This window comes from Tinamus guttatus, unplaced genomic scaffold (genome assembly GCF_059628265.1).
Source record: "Tinamus guttatus ecotype Peru unplaced genomic scaffold, ASM5962826v1 Tinamus_guttatus_pri_ptg000646l, whole genome shotgun sequence".
Classification (NCBI taxonomy): domain Eukaryota; kingdom Metazoa; phylum Chordata; class Aves; order Tinamiformes; family Tinamidae; genus Tinamus; species Tinamus guttatus.
Window position 1 is genome coordinate 84867 of NW_028289180.1, and position 26390 is coordinate 111256.

Consider the following 26390-nt stretch of genomic DNA (forward strand, 5'->3'; position numbering starts at 1 on the left):
ATAAAATATTAAGCTTTCACCTTGTGAAAGCTTTCTCCAGAAGACACAATTGCAAACTGAAAGAGAGATGAGCTGCTCTTTATCCAGCTCCTGGAGTGCAGGATCTCCATTTTGCACCTGGGATCCTTGCAGTATTTGGAAATAACATGTTAAAACGTCACTTTCATGGCAGAATCAAGTTCCTGAGTGAGGCTGGAAAGTGGCAAGCACTTGTTTTTCTGGCTGTCCCATCGAGCCTGCTGCCACCTCCTGGAGCAGCTTTCCCATGTTCAACAGGCCAGTGGGGCTGTGTAGGATTGGAAAGAGCAGGGTGGCTGGCAGCATAAACTGGAAATGAAAAATTCTTTCAGCAGTTGCCAGGTCTCACAGCAAAGCTTACAGCCACCGTAAAATTTGTGAAAATGTCATATTCTCATATTTTAAATGGGTAGGGCTCCCATGTTGTAGTGGACAGAGCATTGCTTTTTTATTTGGTGGGAAAAGACGCTTATGTATCTCCTTTGTGAAGATGGTAGGTAGAACAGCTATAAACATGATTTGCTTCTAGGGACTTATGTGGTATAGAAGTAAATCTAGACTAAAATCACCCTTTAACCTGCACCTAATCCACATGCTCCAGATACTGTGTATATTCCACATTACTAGAAACTTTATGGCATTTTAAATAAAAGCTAGTTCCTAACTCTGTTCACATTTTTTCTAGTCCCCTGTCCTTCTCCTGGCAGACATGGTAGAACTCAAAACATTCTGATTCTTTCAAGAATTGTGAAATTGATATATTCCCTTGACTATGAGTGATCAAGACATGGTCCCTCAGCACAAAAACAGAAGGTCTCTTTGCTCAGGGACTAACTGACAGTCACCAGTAGAGTAACTCTGGTACACTGTAGGAGAATGCCCATGAGCTCCTCAGGTATTTATACCATGTAGCCAAATCAAGACCTGATCTTTGCACTGAATTTTCAGCAAGGCAAGTATCAATTCTTGAGATCTTGTAGGAAGCTGGCAGAGAAGAGACTGCAGAACTGCAGTAGTAGATACTGAACCAAGGGGAAGTAGAGGGCAGAGTGAATAGAGGAGCCTTCAGTTTTAGTAAGTTTTACATTCCAGATGGATTGGTTTTTGAGAATAATAATGGGCCTCTTCTTTTTTCTATTGTTTATTTCGGTAGAGACAGCCCTTGGAGTACCACCTGTGTACAAGATGTGGCTCCTATCTCTCCAAAGACCAAATACTATGAGAAGCTAAAAATTGTACCCTAATAGCAGTAGATGATATTTCTAAATGATTGCACTCTCAATCAGAGAGCAAGAAACTGAAGTCTTCCTTCCTGTCTTTTCTACTGGCACTGCCAGCAGCCTGCCTACTTGCCCTGTACAGTTCAGCCCTATATTTGTCTGCCTGTTTCGTCCTTTAGCAATAGGTTTCTGCACAAGTGATCTTTCCCATGACCTCAGTTCCCCAGGTCTCCCTTCTAACATTACTTTGGGTGTGACTGACAACATCTTCAAAAAGAAAAAGAGGAGGATAGCCATGGAGAATACCCCCACTGCCTTGGGAGAGCACAGAGAAAGAGTCACTTGTAATATTTTTAGAACAGAATCCAAAGGTTGTGATGTGAAGAGGGCACAGAGAAAAACACAGCTGTGAAACCTAACACTTGGCTTCGTATATACTGAGAGCAAGAACAGCAGAGAAACAAACTGGGGAGGCACAGCAAAAGACAAGTGTGAGATAAAGTTGTGGGAGGATAACAAGAGAATGGTAATAGAGGAAGTGACAAAGAGGTAGTGAGAACCTGGGAAAGAAAAGGCTAAAGGAATCTGGGAGAAAAATGGCTAAAAGAATGAGCTGGGAGGAGAGGAATGTATTAAAGGGGTCACAAGCAGAGATGCTTTAGGACGGAAAGGCTGAAAGGACGGGAAGTGGCGAACTGACTTGTCATCACTTTTATGTAGATAATTCATGGCTTAAAAGACTGGCCAGTAACTGGCCAATCTACTATCTCTCTTCATCCCAAGAGATAAAGTACTCATAAGTTACTGACTTTTGGGATTGTTACACTGCTATAAGTTTTCTAATACAGAGAAAAAAATACGAATAATTCCTACAGTCTTCAAGGCCAGGAGATGATTTACCCTCTGTCACTGGCTTACAGGCCAGAATGCACAGTTTTTTTCTCTCCTTTCAAGATCTATCACCAGATCCTTTTCTCTAATTATTTTTAAGAGGGAAAATCCACTTGTGTTGCTATATAAACATTAAAGCATTAAAGTCTTTAATAGAATACTTACTTACACTACCTAACAAAAACAAGACCTGAAAATGTCACTTCAAAAACAGAAAAGACGAACAGAATGGTTGCATCAATTGTCCATGAATATAGGCTTAGACAGACATTTGAATGAGACTGCTTTATATAACAAAACTAGTGCTTTTAGAATCAGTGATCATATCCCCTCTACTACTGCCTGAGATCCATTTGAGGCACTTACATTCAGAATTACAGTTCCTTGTTCACCAGTTACTTAGTCCTTATGCTATTCCTCATTTCTTCTTTTTTTGAGAAATGCAAAAGAGTACTCTTTATCCTTCTTCAGTTAACAATTCAGCACCTAGCTAGCATTGATCCACTATCTGATTCTTTGTGCTTCCTAAGGGACTCAAATATATGATAATTTGCAAAGAATGTCTAAATTTATAGCCATCTATTTAATGACATAGCATAGTTGTCTCCTGATCATATGGCCTATCTGGGATATGTGTGACATGAATCCAATTTCCTGCTCTTCCCAAGGGTTTTAAATCCCATTCCCATATCCTTGGAGAATGCCTTTGCTGTCAGGATCTTTGGGGAGGATATCACTCCCTAATTCTAAGTTCCTGAGGCTATGCTACTTTACTAAATGGACCTTGGGGTCCTGTTTTCCTGGGGAGAGAGAAGAAAAAAAGACAATACTGTGTCTAATCCAGACACTGGTTATTCAAATAGATACTAGAATAAGGAAGACATCATGGGACATCATGGACATCATGAGACAATAATGATGTCAACAGGACATCAAGGGACAATAACTTGACATGTTAACTGGTATTTGCCCATACTTTTAGGCACACTCCTTGATAATTTAACCTTTTCTTCTCAGCTTGTACATTTTTTCTGTTAAAGAGCTAAAAGCTGATTATCAGTATTTTTAGTAAAGCACTATTGACATGGAATAGCAAGGTGGTTGGTGGGTGTGGTATGTTCTCATAGAGGTCTAAAAATTTACATTCATTATATGTCATGATTTGAAATAACTTCTTCAGTCATAAAGAGTTATAGGGTTACACTAAAAATCAGAAAACTCTTCATTCACCTGAGAGGCAGTAAGTCAAATCCAAGAGCAAGATTTAACAGTAGATATTGTTGGATTGAAAGGTACCCTCTTCCAATCGTCAATTTTGGTCTTCAGCTCAGGTTGTTCTTCCCACAGGCAACCATACAATCTCCTGCATAAATCAGTTGTTCTATCTCATACAAAGAGGGTCTCTTCACATTAACTCAAAGATGAGATCTCATTCTCATCAGGCCTATGACAGTCTTATTTGTCTCCATACACTGCTATCAAAACTTTGCATGCTCAGTTATAAACAGACTACCATCATTAATTTCTAGAGACCAGGACTCTATTCATGAAATTTCTTAGTCAAACTGGAGGGGGTAATACTGATTCTCACTTCAAATATCAAAGCAAGTGGTTTCTAAGATATAGTGAAAACTGCTAACTCAGCTTGTCTAGAGAAGTCTAAGGAGTCATGAACAGATGTAATTAATCTTAGTTCTCTCAGCTGTCTGTAATCTTTTAAGGTAGTTGAGCCAGAAACTGAGGCACCAGTAACCCTCCAAAATCCTACAAAATTATGCAATGCAGGACCTCTCTCAAATGTGCCTAAAACATTATCTCAAGGCACTCATTAACACCTAGCTTGGGAAAAATTTAACCACCTCTTTTGGGAGCCATAAGAAAGGGCAGTGAGAGGTTTAAGGGCCTAAGAGACAGAGGGCACTGCAGCTCTAGAAAGAAAGCAAGAACAACAATCCGGGTTATCTGTGGTAGTCTGGGAAAAGGAAATCAGCTCTCAAATAGCAATTGCATTTCCATACAGCTCTGCAGACTAGGTATCCTTACAGCTCAGATCAGGCTCTCTCCAGTGTTTTTTTCTGGTCCAGTGAATTCAGTGATGTAAATTGTTACTTTGAGGATTAAGGATAATTCCTGTTTTCATACTGGGAGGGGGAAAAAAAAAAAAGAGAGAGAGAGAGAGAGAGAGAGAAAATACAGCCAAAATTCTCTTTTTGTGAGGAATGTACTATCTTTGAGTACTGGGCCACCTTCTCAGGCAGAACTGTCATAAGTACTTCCAAAAACAAACTAGGGAAGAATATTTGTGAGGAAAGAAGTTGTTTAGCCCAAATCTAAGGAGAGAAGGGAACAGCTGTCCTGTAAGGAATGATCTGTGCTCCTGCAGGTTTTGTACTCACCAGGGTTTGTTGGTATCGGAATGTTTTTGCTGGAGAGGCATTCCCAGTCATATCTCCAGAAGCAATGTCTTGTGGAGCAGGGATTGTTCAGGGCAAAGTTTTCCCTTCTGATTCCCTCTGATTCCCTCTGATTCCCTTCTGATTTCCTTCTGATCCCTTCCCTTCTGCAAAATCATGGAGTGAAGCAGGCGCAAAGCTTCAGTTAGAATCCCACAGAGCACCCTCAGAAGGAAGGTTACAGGCCAGGGAAAAACGGAGAGGGAGAGTGTAACCAGAGACTCCCTGCCCCCTCCTGTTCAATCTGTGCTTGGGCACAGCAGGCATTTCCCTGCTTTAATATCTCTGCTGCACTGGCACTGGGACAGCTCAGTAAATTAACAGGTGCTAAGGTTTCCCTCTCATTTCTTAGGCAGTATGACTCCAGTGCATTTGGAAGTGGTCAAGAGTGGGACTATAGGGAGAAAGGGTGCTGATGGCAGAGAGACTAGGGATGAAGAGGACAGAAATAAAGAATGACTGAAATTAGAGATGAGAAAACCTCCTTGCAATTTGAGAATTATTTACTACCACCTATTTCAGGGACGACTTTGTGAAGTGTCAATACCTGAGAGGGCAAGCTCTCCGCAGAACTTCTTGGAAGACTATTCCGTATTTAAAGCACATGGTGTCCTCACGTTTAACATCATTTGTCTGAAGTACACCCATTATTTCTCATTCTGTGGGCATGATACTTCACCATAGAAAAATCCTGTTCTTCTCGGCGTTGTACCTTTCCAGATCTTCATCCAATGGCATAACCAGCACTCGGCCAAGCCATATCTATTTCAGCTCTTACAGATTACTTTTCTTCTATTTTTCCCTCGTCATCCACAGAAGAAATATATATATATATAATATTCACACAAGGGAAATGAGAACTTATCACAGCAACTGTAAGGAATGAGAGGTCATGCATTAGATGCTTACTACATGCATTCCTTGGGAGCATCTGTATATCACTAAGAATGTTTCAAAACTTAAAATTGACTTCTGGGGATAACGGGAAAAATTTCAGAAGGAAAATTGAAATGAAAATCTTTAAGAGTATATATAAAAATAATCATATATATTTAATATCTAATTAGAAATCATATTTAAATATAAAAGTTGAAAACAATGAAGTAACGATACTAAAGATACCCAAATTGTTGTAGCTAAAACCAGGCCAAAGCTGCTTTGGACTACTGTCTTCAGAAACAGAACACAGATGAGTAATGGGAACCATTACATCTGCAGGGAGGCAGCAGCAAGATCTGAGTAGCAGAACAGGTAATATGGGCTACAGTTCTTTTCACACTTGTTGCTTTTCCCTCTCTTATCTGCAAAGCTTTTTATTCTGGGAAATTAAGTATCTATGCAAAGCAGATACCTACTTGAGGCAACACCATAGCTTTCCAGGTGGTTCCCTCTTATTAAATAAGTTTGAATTATTTCTATATGAATTCAACTTAGAAATGTTAAGTCTATACTCAGTATGACCTTTTTCCTCCAATGCTTTATGTTATTTCTGGCATTCTAAGAAACTCCGGTGTACTAATGCCATTCTAGTTTGTGTATTTTTTAAACAACCTTAGCATATAGCAGACCAAAATCTAGATAATTTCACAATATAGGAACATACTCATTTTCATCAAAGCATGTTTTCTTCCAAAGTATTACTGTCAAGCTGAATCGTGTTTTCTTTGTAGTTTAAGATCATAACTTCTAGAAGTGGTAATAGAAAAAAAAGAAATCAAACCTAAAACCCTATGATTTCAATTATATTTTGCAAGGTAGAGAAATATGAATGTGGTAGAGAAGTGTGAATGTAACTCTGAATTCTTTGAACGATGGTGTGAGTTAAACAGGAGGTATCTTCTTAACACAGAGTAATTAATGCAAAAATAGCCAGGACACTTTTAGTGATATGTAACAGGCACCAAAGCAGATGAAGGGCAGCACTGATGCTTTACAAGAGGTAACCACGAGGTGAGTTGGCAATAGCCACAGCACTAGGCCAAATAGCATTTCAAGTGTTCTTCATGAAGCTAAACCAGACCAACACTATTAATACCTTAATGGTTAATTATATCCTCTCTGGAGATTATTGCATCATTCTTTCCCTTTAAAAGAAACTTTTCCATACATTATGCTCTGCTCACATTAGGACTGTGTAATAAAGAAGATCCATTACATAAATGGTATTTTCTTTTTGTCTATTTCATTAAGTTTAGCAATTCAATGAGCAAAGAATTCTCATACCCTGACGACAAGAATACGACAATACACTGCTGCCTGCAACATGTCAACAGTGTACAGATGGATTCTCAGCTAAGCACAAATTTTATTTTACAAAATATTTTATAGATTGTCAAACAAATCTTTTGATGCTTTTGCAAGCATACCATTTTTCAATGCTATTCTGTACTTTTTAAAATCAATGGCTATTTTTATTAAATTGAATTATTTATCACTTTTTATAAGGACAACAGGGGAAAGAAAAGTAATGTGAAATAACTAAAGTCATATTAATTTCCTGAATCGTTCCACTAACAGTGATTTTGATTCGATGTGGATTTGCAAAATACCTTATCTATATGCAGTTCCATTCACTCCCCCTTTCCACAAAACAAAATAGAACAAGACAAAATTTTGGAAATTCTTCTTACCTTTTTTTTTTGTAAGCCAAAATGTAAACCAGTCAACTATTTAAGTTGTTCATTAAACTTTGTTGGTAGTTTAAAGCTTATTTCTCTAAAAATGAAAATATTTTGTTTACTTTAACTATTGTAATACTACAAACACTTTCTGTACCGGTTGATGTTATGATTTCACTACTCCACATAATTACTAGATTTCTTGTACTAGCATTTGGTATCACTAATATACTAATCTCTTTCCACAAGCACAGAGCTCAGAAAAAAAAAAGAGCTTTCTAAGTGTCACAAGTGACACAGAGAAAGTGACAATCCATAGTGGATTTGGATATTGTGGTTTATTTAAGAAACAACAAAATTAGAGCTTTTACCCTTGGCTCCCCCTCAGTATGACCTTCTCTAGGTCCCACTTGAAGGGAGATCACTTCTGATCTGTTAGGTGGCACTGAGAGCGAGTGTTTGTTCTGCGCTGCAGTTAGCTGTCTCGGGCATCACCAGTCAGGATCCCTTGTATTCATCTCTGTGCAGCTCTCTCACCTCCTGGCTCTTCCCCCACTTCCAGGATCTTTCCTCCAGCCAAATCTTCACCTTTCTGTGCCCCCTTCTACCTTACTATTATTTTTCTTAGGAGGCTTTGCTTTTTCAGCACCACCCTTTCTTTCTGGAATACTAGGCCCCCAAATTTCCCAATCTATACAGTCCAAGTGGAAAACTGTAACACATGATCAATCTCCCAAATTGTGGTTCTGCCTCATGTCTCTCTCAATTTATTAACTTTAATTTAGTTCAAGTGTCACCAAAATTTACAACTAGTCCTAACTGTTTACAACTAGTAAGTAGCCGCTTTCTGCTTCAGAGTTCAAAAGTTATTTCTGAGATTCAGTTGCACATACACCAAGTTATCTGCTGCCTGGTAGTGTTCATAATTTAAGTCTCCCCCTCATCCTCAGCACTAGGGTATATGCATGTATTTTACCTATTTTCTTCTTGACAATCTCCCAAAGTGAAGAGACTGGTGTTTGAAATAAAAAGTTCCTTTATGTAAGGACTTTGTTCCATTCAGATTCCTTATTTGAAAGACTCATCATCTGAGTCTGCAGGAGCGCACATCGTTGCGTGAATTTGAAAATCAAGATACCACCTTGTTGTGGTAATGAAATGACAGTGACAGAAAAATACATTCAGAGCAACTGTTTATATTATTTGCAACTTTGCAGAGACAGGTATATGAAAGCAAAAAATAATTAAGATACTTTTAATGTCTACTTTGTCAGCCTAATCAATTGGGATTTAATCACAGTTTTCCTACAACAATAGACTGATAACGCTGAATTTATTCAAGATTCTGCAGGACCCCATGTATTGGGTACCCATCAATACATATTCCTTCCCGACTGAGCACTGCTGCAGTTTGAAAGATACTATATCAAGAAGTTATGCAAATTTCTCCTTATATAGAAGTCCCATTTCTGTGCAGAGATACACTCCTCCAAATCAAAGATACAGTACAGATTAATCAAACAACAGTGCTTTATTTTGACAGTCAAGGGAGTAAAATATAGGTATACAAAAAGTATATACGAAAGTGGCAGTGATAATGCAAGCTGATGCAATCCTACAGAAAGGTATTCCATCAGAATGGAGTACTTCATCAATACACATATCTGTACAGTATTGCATCATTACACAGAAGGAGCACTCAGGAAGAAAATGTTTATAGCCCAGGGAGAAACAACTCCCCTAGATTGATATCCTAATGTTAGAATAAGGCATCCATTGGCAAGTATGATCTTCGCTAGCAAGTATGATCCTCGATCTGCTTATCATATGTTGTATGCAAGATAATCTGCATCCCTTTGTGCTTCCTATTCATAATTTTATCTTGAAACAAAGATTAAAAAAAAAAACATAAAAAGAACAAGGCAGGAACTATCAACCTACTGTAATAGAATAGAGAAGACAGAGACTCAAGTATACAGAATGCAGTCAGTATATAATCCAGGATATTTAGGCTACCACAAAACAGCACAATGCCCATCTCCACCCCATCACATTACATGGCAGAAACTGAAGCAGGACAATGAGGCAAATCACAGTATGAAGAGAATGCACAATGAACTTCCAAAAGATGTGATGGGATTATGCCACTGCATTTCTGATTGACCACAGAATCACCGAACAGTTGAAGTTGGAAGGGACCTGTAGAGATGAGCTAGTCCAACCCCCCTGCACACGCAGGGACACCGGGTGCATGTGGCACAGGGTGGCATCCAGGCAGGTTTTGAAGATCTCCAGGAAAGAGATGCCACAGCCTCTCTGGGCAACCTGTTCCAGGGCTCTGTCACCCTCACAGGAAATAAGTTCTTCCTCATACAGAGATGGAACTTCCTGTGTTTTAATTTATACCCATTACCTCTTGTCCTGTCACTGGCCACCACCGAGGTTTGCCCCACCTTCTTTACATTCTCCCCTCAGGTATTTATAAATAGTGATCAGATCCCCTCTCAGTCTTCTCTTCTCCAGTTACAATGGCATTTGCAAACAATACTAGCTCAAACAGCTTTAAATGATAATGACTGAAGGAAGAAAATTCATAGAATAAGGGTAACTATAATGTGAAACTCTTCCCTTTTAAACAAAAGAGAAACAAACTACATAAATCCAAGGAATATGCTTAGACTGTAAAGAGCTGCCTTGAGTAATTTTGTTAACTAAACAAACAAAAGATGACATCCTTCTGTACACACTTGAAGTGTTTCAGTCATACAGTGGAATTTATAAGCTGCTGAGAAGTGTTTGAATGGATAGAGTGTCTGAATGCTGTAGTTACTTGGCACAGTAAATATGGCAAAGTAATGGCAAAAAAAAATGGCAAAGTAATTCAAAGTGATATTCCACACACCTGTTCACATCTAGCACTAAGCGGAACTAATTTAGAATTTCTAGATTCAAAACCATTTCTGAGGGAGTTTATGGAGCCTCATTTTTGCATACTGGGAGTTCTGTATCTCCATTTAATTTCCTGCTAATTGGGGATGTCTTGTGGTTTTTCTGGTAACTTGGCTACAGAAGGAATATATGCAAAGTCAGACTTTAATTGTGAAGTGTCAAGTACTGAAACAATAACATGTTAGGAAGGAGAAGGGTTCTCTTTCACAAAGGACTCCTTTTTTAATGTGCACAGGATCTAACTGTGCTGCATGAAGAACCAGGCAAAAAAATATTTTAAAATGTTGACATAAAAGCATAAATAGCAACTTATGAATAAATTTCATTTCTGAAAGACTCTCCCCAAAATCTATACAAATAGTCAGTTTCCTTTTCTGCATTCATGTTGCTTACAAATGTCCCAAATCACCAATAATTGCCAGATTATTTTAGAAAAAGACTTCTAGAATTGGTCTGGTGACACATAAACAAGCCTTCCTTGCTTGGGCATCTGACATCAAAGCCCACAAGAAGGGAAACGAAGACATCCATCCTCAGAGTCCAGCTTTGGCAGTATAACTCTTTCGCAGAACTGGCAGGGTTAATTTTGTGCTCGATAGCCAGGAAACAGGTAAAGGTCCCGACAGAGTGTGCTACAGTATTCTGACATTTCCTTACAGCGATGAAATTCTGTGCCTGGGGCATAACCTTCTCTTTGTTTGATCTGTCTATTCACCTAAATATGAGGAAAAAAAATGGAAAGATTAATAAGACAGAATTATGGAAAGTGTCATCACTTGCCTTACTCATGAGTTACTTTATGCGACTTATCAAGTAGTGTCCTGTATGCTGCTTTTCTAAACTACAAGAAGGATACAGAACTAGAGTGTATTTCTACATCAGATCAGGTTATCAGTTACAGTGTTGACTTCCCCTCTGTTCTTAACCAGCATTAGTTCAAGTGCTTGCACCTATGTAGTGAGATAGTTTAGGGAATTAACTCATCAGAAAAATAAAATTAATCACTATATAAGAAAAGTGATTGCATTTAAACCAAATTAATTCTCTCATAAATTCACCAGGTGGTCACACAAGTACAAAAGAAAGAGTTAAAGCACAGTGTTTAACATACCACTTCTTTGATTAAACTGCTGTGTAACTCTACCCTTAGAATCACAGAATCATTATGGTTGGAAAAGACCTTCAAGATCATCAAGTCCACTGTAAACCCATCACCACTAAGCCTGCTAAACCATGTCCCTAAGTGCCTCATCTATACAATTCCTGACCACTACCAGGGATGGTGACTCTACCACTTCCTTGGGCAGCTTGTTCCAATGCTTGACTACTCTTTCCATGTAGAAATTTTTCCTAATATCTAACCTGAACCTCCTCTGGTGCAACTTGAGGCCATTTCCCCTTGTGCTATTGGTAGTTATTTTGGAGAAGAGACTGACCCCTGCCTGACTACAACCTCCAATAAGGTCTCCCAAGTCTCCTCTTCTCCAGACTACCCCAGCTGCTTCTCATAATGTTTGCTCTCCAGCCCCTTCACCAGCTTCGTTGCCCTTCTTTGGACACGCTCCAGCACCTCAATTTCTTTCTTGTAGCGAGGGGCCCAAAACTGAACACAGTATTCGAGGTGCAGCCTCACCAGTGCCAAGTACAGCATGACAATCACTTCCCTGGTCCTGCTGGCTACACTGTTCCTGACACAAGACAGGAGGCTGTTGGCTGCCTTGGCCCCCTAGGCACACTGCTGGCTTATGTTCAGCTGGCTGTCAACCAACACTCCCAGATCCTTTTCCATCACACAGCTCTCCAGACACACTGTCCCAAGCCTGCAGTGCTGCATGGGGTTGTTGTGACAGAAGTGCAGGATCCAGCACTTGGCCTTGCTGAACCTCATAGAGTTGGTCTTAGCCCATCAATCCAGTCTGTCCTGATCCCTCTGTAAAGCTTTCCCACCCTGAAGCAGATCAACTCTTCCTCCCATCTTGGTGTCATCTGCAATTTTTTTGCAGGTGTACTCAATCTCCTCATCCAGATCATCAATAAGGATATTAAAGAGAACCAGCCCCAACACTGACTCCTGGGGAACACCACTCATGACTGGTTGCTTGCTGGATTTAACTCCATTCACCACTATCCTCTGGCCTAGCCATCCAGCCAGTTTCTCACTCACTGAAGAGTCCACCTGTGTAAGTCATGAGCTCCAGGAGAACGCAGTGGAAGACTGCGTCAAAGGCCTTCCTGAAGTCTAAGTAGACCAAGCCCAGCCTTTCCCTCATCCACTAGGTGGGTCACTCAGTCATAGAAGGAGATCACGGTTGGTCAGGTAGGACCTGCCTTTCATGAGCCCATGTTGGCTGGGCCTGATCCCCTGGTGGTTATGCACATGCTGTCTGATTGTCCCCAAGCTGATCTGCTCCATAACTTTCCCTGATACTGAGGTCAGGCTGACAGGCCTGTAGTTTCCCAGATCCTCCATCTGCCCCTTCTTGTAGATGGGTGTCACACTGGCCAGTCTCTAGTCACCTAAGACCTCCCCTGTTAACCAGGACCACTGATAGATGACAGAGCGAGGCTTGATGAGCACTTCTGCCAGCTCCCTCAGAACCCTTGGGTGGATCCCATCTGGCCCCCCAGACTTGTGAGTGTCCAGGTGGAGTAGCAGGTCACTGAGTGTTTCCTCCTGAATTATGGTGGGTTTCTCCTGCTCCCCATGGGTGTCTTCCAGCTCAGGGGGCCAAGTATCCTGAGGAGAACTGATCTGGATGTTGAAGACTGAGGCAAAGAAGGCATTAAGTACCTCAGCCTTCCCCTTGGTAAAAAAGTTCCCTATCACATCCAATAAAGGATGGAGATTCTTCTTGGCCCTCCTCTTCTTGTTAATATATTTATAGAAACATTTTTGTTGTCTTTTACAATGGTGGCCAGATTGAGTTCCAGCTGAGTTTTCACCTTTCTAATCTCCTCTCTGTATACGCTAAGCAATGTCCTTGTACTCTTCCTAAGTTGCCTGCCTTTTCTTCCAAAGGTGGTAACTCTCTTTTTTCCTTCCAGAGTCTCAGCCATAGTTCCCTATTCAGCCAGGCTGGTCTTCCTCTATGCTAGTTTGTCTTTAGGCACGTGGGCATGGCCTGCTCCTGTGCCTTTAAGATTTCCTTCCTGAGAATTGTCCAGCCTTCCTGGACCCCTTTGCTATTCAGGACTGGCTCCCAAAGGACTCTTCCAACCAATGTCCTAAACAGTCCAAAATCTGCCCTCTGCAAGTCCAAGGTAGCAGTTTTGCTGACACCCCTCTTGACTCCACCAAGAGCTGAAAACTCTAGCATTTTGTGTTCACTATGACCAAGACTGCCTCCTACCACCACATCTCCCACCAGTCCTCCTCTGTTAATTCTTAATTCTAACTGCTATCAATAACCATGATGAGCAGTTCTCTGTTTATTAATGCAGTAGAAAGTAACCACTTTGCAAAGAAGAGGACAAGAACACTGGCTTTAAGAGTAGATTTATCCTAGCAAGTTGAAGGAATGAAAGGATCTTCAGAAACCTAGTAAATGTGGGACAGGAAAGATACTCTAACTCACCTTCACCAACATGTCAGCTACATGAGTGTCTCGGGAGTCCTCTGCAAATACAGAGGTGAGAGCCTCCACATACCAGGATCCACGCCTGGTGTTTCGCATGGCAGCAGTGCCTGAGAATAAACAGTGTACATGATGAAGTTCCTGGGAAGACAGGCAAACACAACTCTGTAGGCCCGAAGAAACAAGGCCTCTCCCTAGTACCTTTCAGACAAGCATATCCGCAGATCATATCAGAGCATGTAGGCAGACGCAGCTTGACTTTTTCTTCCTTGTTTGCATCACTTTCTTCATAGCCTGGGGAATGTGACCATTCTTTTCCATCTCTTTGATCCACTCCCCGGTCTGCCTCATCTGGGGGAACAGTGAGGGGAAGGGGAAAAAAAAACAGAAGGGGAGAAATTATCGAAAATTCTAGGATATAATTTTCCTGTATTCCATCATTACCTTTAAATCCTCGTCAGCAATCCCATAACTGTTGCAGAGCAGAAAGATTTGCATTAGCTATTAGCTTTATCCGCAGTTTTAAAAACTTATCTGCAAGTACTTCTGCACAAACTAATGTAGATATCAACAAGTATTGAAACTATTCAGTTTCATGAGTCTGTTAATCTGCATGCTGATTGAACTTTTCTTCCCTCCCTTACTATGCCGACTGAGGACTAATGGACAAAGCAAATACTTTGGTTGTACATCAAGAAGCATGGGAGTACATGATGCCTAGCCCTAGAAGTTTCCTACTTTTGATATCATAGTTGTTTGTCTACTGCAATATCCTGGTCTACGGCATTTTGTAGAGAAAGCTTCTTACTCTTTCCTAACTAAAACCTTCTTGGGAAAAGGAAGGTCAAGCCTATTTTGTTTACGTAGAGAGAACAACTGTTGTAACATTACAGTCAAAAAAAAATTAGGCAAGCTGCCAATACTGGCTTATTATACTTATTTCTACACTGAGACTTTACATTCATGTCTGATAGTTAAATATCTGATAGTTAAATAACATCAGGAAAGCAATCACATTAAACTCATTTTGTAAACACACATATTGCGGTATTCTTAAATGCAGTAAGGATTTTTATATTTTTATATATTTATATATATTTAATATATATGGTATATACATTATATATAAATTTATAATATATTTATATATATATATAAAATTTTTATTGGAGAGATTACTTTTTTTGCATTAAAATTAAACTAGTGTAGATAACAGTTGAATCAAATGTGCACTTGGGTGGAAGACAAAATACAAAGCTCAGCTAAAAGTGAAAAAGAAGGAAGGAATTTCCAAGGGACAAAGGAAGAGAAAGGAAAAAACCATACACACTACAAAGGCTATTCTAGGCTTCTCTATCACAAGAGGAAAAAAACAAGAAAAGTTTTCCATGACAGAAGTTCTCTTTGGAGTATCAGCAGTTTCACAGCAGTGCTCAAAAAGCACAAACATTTCAAAGAAAATTTAACTATTAGCAGATCTGAAAGCTAGCTTTTTACACACCATATTTAGTTACAAAAGGAACAAAATAATTAGTAGAAATGATAAAATAAACAATAAGAACAGGAAGAGTGACAAAGCCACAAGTCTATGAGAATTAAGGAAAGAATTCTTTAATACAATATTATGTGAAAAAGGGCATAAGGAAAGGACAGCTAAAGGTTGAGAGAGCACAAAAAGGGGCAGGAGTGGGAAGACCTCCAGCCAACTCAAGAAACATCACCACAAAAGATGCAACATATGTAGGATCAGGGGTAAGACAGGACCTCAGACGAGATCTCGGTGCTAATATACGACTTTGTGCTGTGCTGTAATTAGAACACCATATGCCTCACTACCTCTACTGCGGGCATAGCAAGAGAAAGTTTCAGTATATGATATAGAATATGAAAGGGTTTTCCATTTCAAAGGTGCTCTGGGGTCTGCAAGTCAATGCACACACCTCATGCAGAGCAAAAGACACTTACAGAGCAACAGATGCAGTGGCAGCAGCAGGGCAGAGGGAGGTGAATAGGGGTTCCACTTACACCTGAGAGAAGTTTTTCTCCTGAAAGAGGAGAGGTGACAGCAAGTTGAATGTGAGGGTGTGTAGGTGTGCAAGTGTACCTTAATGGCAGGCCAAATACATTGCTTTTAGTATTTGGGCACTCACCTCCCCGGCAGGCCTGAATAAAGAACATTTTGGGCTTATTTTGGAGATTTGGACAGTTTGCATTATCGAAGAGCCGGAAAGCCTCCTGCAACTAAGAGCAGAAAGAAGGTAAGTATTCTTCACTGCAGCCTTCTGTGATGTACAACCTAAATGGTTCACTTTATTTCACTGTATTTTGGATACTATCTCACTATTCTTGCTATTTCCCCTTTATTTCACTTACTTAATTCTCCTCCAGGTAATCTCACTCGTCAGAATGAAGGACTTTCTAGCCCAGTATACTGTTTCTGACAGTGGCCACACAAATACCCACGAAAGAGTATAAAATCAAGGCAATTATACCTGACAGATCACACTAATACTCATTCCCCCATTTTTAGTTCAGCAACTTTTTCAGTTGGAGGTGGTTTCTACGTATTTTGTAACTTCCAGTATCACCTATGAACATATCTAGCCTCCTCCTGAACCCATAAAAACATTTTGTATTATTAACATCTTTTTGTAAGAAGTTTCCCAGATCAACTATTCACTGTGCCGCAAACATCTTTTTTTTCGGTTTTCAACCTTACTTTTGTAAGTTTCATTTCACGCACACTAGTACTTGTATGGGAAGAAGGAATGAAATAATTGCTTCCTATCTGCCCTATTTCTATACTCTTCCTTATCTCACCACACCGCCACACTTTGCTTCCCACATGATCTTATTTCTCCTTTTCTAAAAAAGTAGCTTCTCAGTCTCCCCATCACTTCCCCTCCTAATTTTTTTCTTTCTGTCTTGGAAAGTAACAATGGATTCTAAAGTACGTCAGGTCACAGGAGCATACCTGTAGTAGTTTGCCATCAGTGCCATAAACCCCGCCCTCCACACCATGGGAGAGTAAGGCTATAATACAGGAATCCACATCCCGATGCTCTGGCCTCTTAGAGAATCTCTGCAATATATCCTGCATTTCCTGGAAGAGAGAGAAACAAAGTGTTTAATGCTTCCCAGATTTGCACAGGGAAATGGATGAATGTATTAAGGACAAATGAAAATGGCCTGCTTGTTGTGAAACAAACCCAACAAATACATCAAATTCACAACACAAAAGACTTCCTTATGTTAGTTCCTTATTAAACTTGTGAAGTAAGCAATCATCCACTTACCTGTGCAGTTTTATCATGATAGACAGTCACTTTGTACCCAAGATATTTGAAAAGCATCTCCAGTGCCGTACAGTCCACATCTCCCCCTGAGCGGTACTCCAAGTCCTTTTTGCTACTGAAATGCATATTGCTGAGAATAAGTGCAAGGCCTCGTGGCTCTGATATCAGTTTATATGCCTGAGAAGAGTAAAGAAGGTTTAACATAGGTAAACAAGGTGCACAAGGAAGTAATACAGCTTCAGAGTAAAATAGAAATCCCTGCACACCTGTTTGAATACTGAAAACGTGTACAATTGGAGAAGACGCAAAAGCAGAGGCTAAATTTTGGAAGTTTTTTAATATATCAAATGTTTATATTATATTATAATGGGTCCTAAGGCAACTTTTTCTGCAAGTCTCTGCAGCTGATGTCCCTGTAAAGCTGCATTATTAAGACACTGTAATATCTTCTTTTCTTTCAAATTGCAAAATCTTGCTAACTTCCTTTCCCTTCCCCCAGACACACCCCCAACATGACCCCACATATTTTAGTCATACCCATGAACATCCTTAGGATATTACATAAATTTTAGATAATATTTCTTAATTACTGTCTAGAGCATGTAAAAATGTAAAATAACACAAGTTCAACTGGAACAGAAAGACACTGTCAATTACTGATCCTGAGAGTTACAAGGCTGGCTAAAAACACTAAGAGAGGAAAAAGAAAAAAACAAAAAAACCCTAACTTAAGGAGGTTATCTTTGGACGTAGTTCCCTCCTTGTCACTTTGACTCTAACAGCAACAAACTGATAGTAAACTGGTTACTAACACTGCTTTCAATTGAAAATGAATACTGAAAGAGGATGACAAATAAGGTGTAACCAGACAGATGTAAAAATATGTAAAAAAAGTTGGGCATTCACTGATGCACTCTAATTAGGTCTCCCCAAAAGAAAAAAAAATGTTTTCACGCATATATAATCTGTGATAGAAGCAGTAAGTGTTAACACATTATGTTTCTCTACTAGAAGATTTGCCCTGCTACACAAAATGACTCATCTTCCTTATGCCCAGCCCACCACAACCTGTGCACTATAAATACAGTAAACAAAAAATAATTACACTATCTACACAGTATCTACAATTACAGAGAAGAATTCAGTTGTTCTACCAGATGCAGCACAGAATTCTGACCTAGCTTTTGTGTTTAAGGAAAGACTCTTCCTAAGCCAGCTGGCAGTTAAAACATCCAAGACTGTGACATCAAGCTGAAACACAGACCTAGTATCATACAGTCATTTGCGGAGTATGTCAGCACACAGAAGAACAAGCATGAAAGTAGATAAGGAAAAAGATAGATAACCACGAGGCAACAGGCAACTCACAGAGCGTGACAAAATAGAAGAAATTTCAAAGAGTTCCTCATGAATAAAAAACAGACACATAGATTTGTATAGAGTTACAGTGCTTCTCAAAATTTCTTCACACTTAAAAATGGGGACTACATCAAACGGAACACAAGTGGTAACACTTCAGTTACACAGATGGCACTACACTAATTCACATCCCAGCAAAACATACACTTCCATGCAAGTAGTAAATAGTGTTGTTTCAGTTGATATATACAAAAGCTCCACATTTTGAGAAGATTTTGTTTATTCAACCACATACCAAGTGCTGGTGATCATGATAGAATTCTGGAGTGCAGTGCTTCACTGGAGGAACTGGTGGACCATCTCCATTATCCCAGGAAAGTTCCACTGGTTCTTTGTGAAACATGTATATTAATAACAATAAAAAAAATTATAACTGCAAAGTCTCTGCATTGAAGTCCTAAGCCAAAAAATCTTACGCATGTGCAAAATTTCAGGCATGTTCCTGTATTACACTATTTGTACCTCTAAAAATGTTTCTCGATCAGGGACTAAAGACACACAGTGAAACACAACAGGAAACAGCAAGACTACTGAAATGGTATATCTACAATTATACTTTTAATGCTTTAACTTACTACCCTGTTTGTGGTTTAACTTTAATTAAAGCCTAGCAAATTCAGTTGCATAGATCATACAAACAGTATTCACACCTAAAATTACATTTTTGTGCCTTTGTGTTTCTACTTTTATCCGCTTTACAGTGAGGTTGACCATTACTAGAAGTAGTCAAACAAAACCATGCTTTTTCTTTCATAAGAAGACCTCCCATTCTCTCTGGATGTAATTTCACTACTTGTTTTACACTGAGTACCCGTATAAGTGATCAAACTAGTTGTTTCTTACTTCTATATAGGGCAAAGTCCTTCTAGGTTCATCTGTCTCTGAACAACCCTTACCTCTGGATAGAGGCAGATGAGGGAATGAGAATCGGTTACTTTTCATTTGCAGACAAACACTCTCCTATCCTCAAGAAACTGAGCTAATAAAATTCATGATCTCCTTTGAAATCCTTTCACAGCCCTTTGAAACATCGCACTCTCGGATGAACATCTGCTCTAAAAGCAGAATCTTTGCACCTAAAAAAAAAACTTTTCTAACCTAGACATTTGTTCCTTAATACTAGAAAGAACTCCCTGTAATCAGCAACCAGCTAAAGACGTGATTAGGAAACATTACTACTCCAGGTATTATCAGAGATAATAAAACAACCAGCAAGACGGTATGTTCTAGCAACTAGTTCCTTGACCAAGCCACAAATACCTGCTTATAAAAATGATCATTTCCTACACTCTACAGAAGCTACAGAAATCTGATTTGGGCCTATGTATCTTACATAATGCCTTCTGTTTTAACATATATGCTAGGAAGAAGGTATTAGTAAATTGCAAAATACTGATTTCTATCAAAGAAAAACGTTAAAAATCTTTGAAAAATTTTGAGGTTTTACAGTTGACATGTTCTGTTTAAGTAATAGTTTCCCATAAGGATAAATGAATGAAGCTGACTAGAAACTGGTTCTCTCTCCTACTATGCTCTTCCACCGTCATTTTCTTGCTTAATTCTGCCTTCAGCATCCATTCATAATATACTCAATTCACTGACAATTTCCTATTACTAGGGTGAGCAAACTGTTGGCAAGTTTGCTTCTAAAATTGAGATACGAAAGTGTGAAGAACATAACAGGCAATCAAACAAATAGCCAGCCAAACATTCATGCTATCATGTGTAACTCACCAGTCCAGCGTGGTCTCTTTGAATTACATGATTCAAGGACAGGGAATGAAAGATATGGTCCATAAGAGTGTTTCAGCTACAAGAGATGCAATAAATCCATGAAATCATTAGCAAAAGTCTTTTTTTTTCCCCACAGCACAAGACTAAGTATCATGAAGCAAACAGATAGGTATTTATAAACATACATAAATGACTTCAAACGTAAAACTCATCCAAATATAACAGATAATGACAAGATAGGCTACATTGCCTATCTTGACTGCTACCTATATCCCCTATAGGGAAACATTAGACTGAGGTATCATATCCTCCTTGTGCATCTTTAATCTCAGAACCTTTTGCCAAAACCTGATCTAACCAATGTCATTTTTTCCCTTAGATTGCTATGAAAATTTCAGCATGTTTGCATGGAAATAACACAATTTTTTTTTAAAAAAAAGAGAAAACAGTCTGAGAAAGCCTACATTTTTCAAAAGGGAACTTCTCTGCTCAAATAAATCTGCTCTTCCTTAGTATGAAATAAGCTTACTGTGAGTTCCCATCTTTGCCAATGCACTGAGAATACTGAATCTTTATTAAATTATCCTTTTATCCAGTGTTAACATCTGGAGATAATGAAAAGGTCAAAGCAAAAAATAAAATTAGGAAAGAAATGTCCCTCCCTTCCTCATATTAGACTCGTATCTTTCTATTCAGAGAATCTTTATACATACAACTTGAAATATTTTAGAAAGACTATCTTCCTTCCAGCTTTCAGGTACAGCAAGAACATGGGATTTTTTTTTTCTCTCCAATTCCTTCTCACCTACTTTTAACCTCAGGATATTGCAAGTTTCAGTTTGCTAATAAAAGCCACTCTAACCTTTTTGCATACTCATTTCTTTTAACCTTTATAAACAAGCCCTTCTTTGTGCTCATATCCAACCCCAAATGTAGCCCATCCTTTTATTTTTAAAGTTGATGTACCCTTGAAACCTCATTGCTCAGGTTGAAATCTGTCTTCAAGATAATTTCTTCCAGATGTTGCTGTTTGGTTTCTCGTAATGCTTCACAGAAAGCTGAGAAGGCATTAGGACCTCTCTTGGGCAGCAAATTGAGGAATTCTACATTTTGGCTGAAGCTCCCAGACTTGGCCTAGATCCAGAGAAGAAACAGAAAAAAACTAGCACAAATCTTTTATTTTCAGGTTAATGTTCCATTCTGTACTCAACCATGCCAGATTCCTTTTAATATTTTTTCCACTTTCTTTTCACCTACTGTTCACATAATTTCAAGGGGGAAAAGAATATATGACAAGATAGCAAGATGACAATTCATACATGACCACACAGAGCAATACATCCTCTCATCTCTAAACTTTCACTTCCTGTTATTGTCTGTATAATTTCTATTTCCTCTCATGTAATCATCCAAAACCCAAACCACGTTTTTCCACTACTGCATAGCTTGTTTATGATCTTCTGCACTCTTACAAATTCCCCAGAAAGCATTAGATAAAATATTTGCTTTATGCAGTTAATTCCAAAAAAACACTATACATGTATAATGTTACATTTAGAGCAATGAAGCAATTTATACTACTGTATAATAAAGAATAACAACATGGAAATACACACACACACACAGATATATATATATAAAAATCCCCTTCCTGAGGATGCTTCACAGAGCTATTTTGACTTCTATGGAATCCATCCTACACTTTTTGGTCAACCAAAGTAATGATTACAACTGTAATCATTATCAATGTCACTTAAATCTAACATCTCTCTTTTGATGAGGATAAGAAATAGTTTTTAAGTTACACAGAAACAATCACTAATGGTAGTTACAACATTAGCAATGATGGAAACATAGGACCAGGAAAAAAAGCCTTGAATCTTATTGGTAAACCTGTTACTGAACATCATCATACACCATAAAGTCCCTTTTATAAAATGTATCAGGTTTGATCTTAGAACTAGCTCAACTTTTGTCCCATGATATTGTCTAGAGCAATGCTGCAAAATTAAGTTGGTCCAGTGCTCATGATCCTATTCACCACTGTCCACTGATTTCAGTGTTCTCCTCTCCTTTCCTTTATTTAACAAACTGCTTTCTATAAATCGGTCTTCACTTGCTAGAGTAATCAAGACACATTCTTTTAACCTTGTCTTATAACTGTGGCCTCTTCCCTTTGACAATACAAGTACTCTTTCCTGTTTCCACAGAAAATTTGTCTTTCAGAATACTGCTGACTAGGACTAGAATTGCATGCTCTATTCTCACTTATGCCTTTCAAAAAAGTATAAAATATTTGCTTATTTCTTCAGTAAACACTTTTTATTAGTCCACAGAAGATAATCAGCTCCACTTTATTTTATCTTTCTGTAAGCCCTCTGAATTTTATTTTCCCTAATTAAGTAAAATGACAGCTGGTATTCTGAAGTACCTATTAATTATTTCTTCCTAACAGGACAGCAGCTGATTATGACCTTAAAGCTCAATATCATTAATGCTTTTCACTTTGTACATATTCAGCCAGTGACTGAGCCATAGATCAAAACTGAGAACATGAGTTATTTTGAGAATTAAGACTTTTCAGATTAATTGAAATCTCCTCCCATCTCATCTTTCTTTTGATTGTAATACAGATGCAGAATTGATTTAGCTCTCATATTTGAAGATATTCCAGGCTTTCTTCAGCTCCCTGAACTCCCCAGATTATTTCACTTTTCTTAAGAGTACTTTATTTAAAGAAGGTAGAATATAAATTGTTTCAAGAATCATTTTTTTATTCTTCCATTTAATATAAACAGAACACATGACCAATACAACTGATAGATTTTGAAAGTTTGTAGGATTTTTATCACCTAGGAAAATCTAGGGGAAACATGGTGGCATTTGTTTCTCCCTATTTCCACCAAGGTCCACCATTAGTGCCGCAGTACATTTTTCATGAATGGTTCTCTTAACAGTATTCTTAAAACCTTTTTTCTCATTTGACCCAGTGTGTAGCAGAAATTCATAGAACTACGCAGAAGAATGAAGATAAGACAACTTGTTTTTGACTCAAGTGTTTATTCATGTTATTTCTTGTTTATGTTATCTACTGCACTGTTATCATCAGCACTACCTTACCTCTACACACACCTACCTCTACCTACACCACCTCTACCTTAAATTCTGCCATTCTAGTGCAATGCACATTTTGCATTACTACTGTTCCAGTTGTCATTCTGTCCAGTTGTTCTTCTCCTTTCCAAATCCTCGCCCCAACAATCTTATGTTATCTATGCTATTTTCAGCTTCATATTCTGTATTGATAGTCTAAGTTACTCTATCTTCTTGCTTAGACTGCTGTTGCTATTCACATGTATTTCAGCAAACTCTTACAAGTACATGGACTTATATCCATTTGCTCATAAAGGTGTTCCACTTACCTGATACCTGACTTCTCCATCACATCTTCTTCCTCTGTACTGCCTAAAGTATTGTTGCATTCCCTTTTACCTAATTAGATCTCTAGAGCAGGATGCTCGGTCTCCTTCCTGTCTTGGTTTAAACCTTATTAAATACAATAGCCTTTTTCCTCCAAACACTATTTCTTCTCGCGCTGTCCCCACTTGGAGAGGGTTTGCCTTTCAGTGACTGACTGCAGGCCAGTAATGAAACATCTCTACAGCCATGCTATATCTCATCAGTTCTTGATTCATCCCTCTTTTCTTCACTATCTTGCTGTATCTTTGTTCTCGTTTATTTGGGATTGTAAATATTTCAGGGAAGGCTGCCTTAGCTGGTCAGTATATTCAACAAGTTGCAAGAGAAATTTTGTGCTACCTTTTGATGCATACTGAGCCAAAATTAATCAGGAAGTTGTTTCCTTCATTTTACAAAACACATCTGAAATATAAATTATTTGCATAAATTAAGTGTAACTGCCACAACAAGCTCGCTATATTTGCTTATTTTTTCTCACAAAATTATTTTGAGAACAGATATTATTCCTGCTTTAACAAGTGGAAAAGAAAACAGAGGTACAAAAAGATAACTAAGGACTGAAAGACACTACCCGACTCTTCAAGTGCAGCCTGCCAAAACTACAGGGCCCCATGCAGTTCAGTGATCTAGATCTCAGGCCACAGTTATACTGCTACGACAGGCACACAATCCTCCTGTGTGTTGCAGACTTACCCCTTGCTGCTGTGCACGTTCTCTAAATGTAACCAGATTAAAATATGCCGGTAACAAATATGTGACTCTTACCACGCTGTCACTTCCAAGAATGCCACCGAGCTTAATTGGGAATAGAAGGCGCAGGGTAGCCATGCACGACCTGCATACCTGTATCATCTCCACCATTTCAGGGGTGATGATGTCTTTCTCGATCATATGCTCCATGAGTTCTTTTAAAACCAGCTGCTTGGCCAGCATCACCCGATTCTTCTTTAATGCTTCCTGGTGGCACCTCTGCATGCCGCACGCTCCCAGCATCCTGGCAGAGCAGGGGACACTAAACCAAACTGAGCCACCAGAGCCGTCCCAGCCCGCCCGCTTCCCGCCTGTTTCCGCGCCGCCGGCCGGAGGCGCCACACAACGGGCGGAAGCGGCTTCCCGCCGCCGCACAGGCCCAGCGCCCACCTCTCTCCCCGACCCTCCGCAACGCGCCGCGCCGCCCGGAACCGGCCCTGCAAACAGCCGCGCTCCCAATTCTCCCGCCACTCCCCTCGCGCGCTCGCGCGCGCTCCCAATTCTCCCGCCACTCACCTCGCGCGCGCGCGCGCTTCTTCCCCGCGGACCAAACAATTCAAAACGCCGTGACCACTGCGGGGGGGACGAGGCGTTCGCTCTGCGCCTGCGCCGCCTCGGAGCGCGGGAAGAGGGAGGTGCCAGCGCGCCTCCTCCGGCGGCTGCCGCATCATGGCGGCCGCCAGGTGGGCGGGGCCCCGCGCTGCCGCCGGCCGCGTCGTCATGGCGGCGGGCGCGAGCGCGGCTTTGGCTCGCCCCGTGGTGGCGTTTGTGCACGCCGGGAGGTTAGTGCGAGGGGCTCTGCGTGGAAATAGGATTGCTTTCTGGTTTATGTTCTTTTTCTTTTTTTTTTTTTTTTTGAGCTGTTGCATATGTTTTGCTAGGCAGAAATCAGGTAAGATTAAGGAGAGAGAAAAAAAAAAAAAGGACTTCAGGATTGCCGAATATATAGGAGGAATAAAGAGAGCATACAGGGCATGTAGCATGGACCTGAAATAGAGAGGGTGAAGTAAACGAGCATGCTTTTTAATGGAAGCAGGATTTTTTAGTTCTTGCCATGTAAAGCTTCACCTTGTTGGTCCTTGGGGCATGCTAAAACTTAACACAAGCTGAAATACTTAAATAATTCCTCTTGAATGCTGAAGGAAAAATCCTTTTGGTCATACATGGGGACAATTCTTATTTTTTTTTTCTTTTGGCTAGCATCTCTCTAATGGTTGTCTGTGTTTTTTTTTTTTTTTTTTTTTTTTTAGGTCCTAAGAATTTGTTGCAGCAAAAAAGATCCCAGGATGCCCAACCTAGGCCATAAATCTCTATTCCCTTATGAGTAAACTGCTACCCGTAACTGCTAGTTACAATTTATTACCTTGGCTTTGCTGATAGTGGAATAAGAGAGTGTGTTCTGATACATGAAGGAAATAATAAGCCTTAAAAAAGACAGAGTCTCTCTTGTGTTTTTTTTTGTCATAACACTTTAATGATAGAGATATTGTAGCTGCTTTGTCATCAGTGATATTGAAGTGATTCAGCTGTGCACTTAGATACAGAATTCCTCTCAGTTTTCTAAGCCAAGACTATCAAATAAGCAAAATGCAAGCAGCTGTTAGTCAAGATTTTTTGTGGAGTGTTTCTAACAAGAGGAAAAAGTGACAATACCATCAGATATTCTTAACATCCACCATTAGTGTCCTGCTTATTTATAACAAACACCCAAAGTCCTATACTTTTGAACTATGAAGACTCAAACTTTGGAAATAATGAATGTGTTTGCTGCTAACCCATGGCTTTGTGATTCCTGATATGAACTAAAAATGATGCAGTCACATGAGACAAAATGTCAATCAAGTGTAATTTCACCTTGGTGAAGTAAAGCCATTCAGAAGCTTTTCGCAGGTAACTTCAGTAAGAATTTATGCTATTTTGGATATTTTGATGCTCAGCATGTGCATTTTTTCTTTTCTTTCTTGCTCCATTTTGTTTTCACAGTATT

The 26390-nt window shown here is 39.4% G+C and overlaps 1 protein-coding gene across 1 annotated transcript; it reads right to left on the reverse strand.

Annotated features, from left to right (window-relative positions):
* Nucleotides 1–10337: 10337 nt before the first annotated feature.
* Nucleotides 10338–24646, reverse strand: LOC104564902 (caspase-2). The gene is made up of 10 exons (XM_010211535.2): nucleotides 24497–24646; nucleotides 21140–21307; nucleotides 20174–20249; nucleotides 18675–18769; nucleotides 17021–17197; nucleotides 16699–16827; nucleotides 15875–15965; nucleotides 13926–14075; nucleotides 13725–13834; nucleotides 10338–10864 (listed from the first exon to the last, which is right to left on the reverse strand). Exons 1-10 carry the CDS (start codon nucleotides 24644–24646, stop codon nucleotides 10730–10732), a joined length of 1281 nt encoding a protein of 426 aa, XP_010209837.1. The 3' UTR covers nucleotides 10338–10729.
* Between the last annotated feature and the right edge of the window lie 1744 nt (nucleotides 24647–26390).

What these genes read in the sequence shown, in the direction of transcription:
- LOC104564902 (XM_010211535.2), bottom strand. Translation starts at nt 24,646, where the DNA reads ATGCTGGGAGCGTGCGGCATGCAGAGGTGCCACCAGGAAGCATTAAAG. An exon ending in AAATGGTGGAGATGATACAG is followed by an intron (nt 21,308 to 24,496) that starts GTATGCAGGTCG and finishes CTCTGGATCTAG; the next exon opens with GCCAAGTCTGGGAGCTTCAG. An exon ending in ATCATGATAAAACTGCACAG is followed by an intron (nt 16,828 to 17,020) that starts GTAAGTGGATGA and finishes TCTCTCTTCCAG; the next exon opens with GAAATGCAGGATATATTGCA.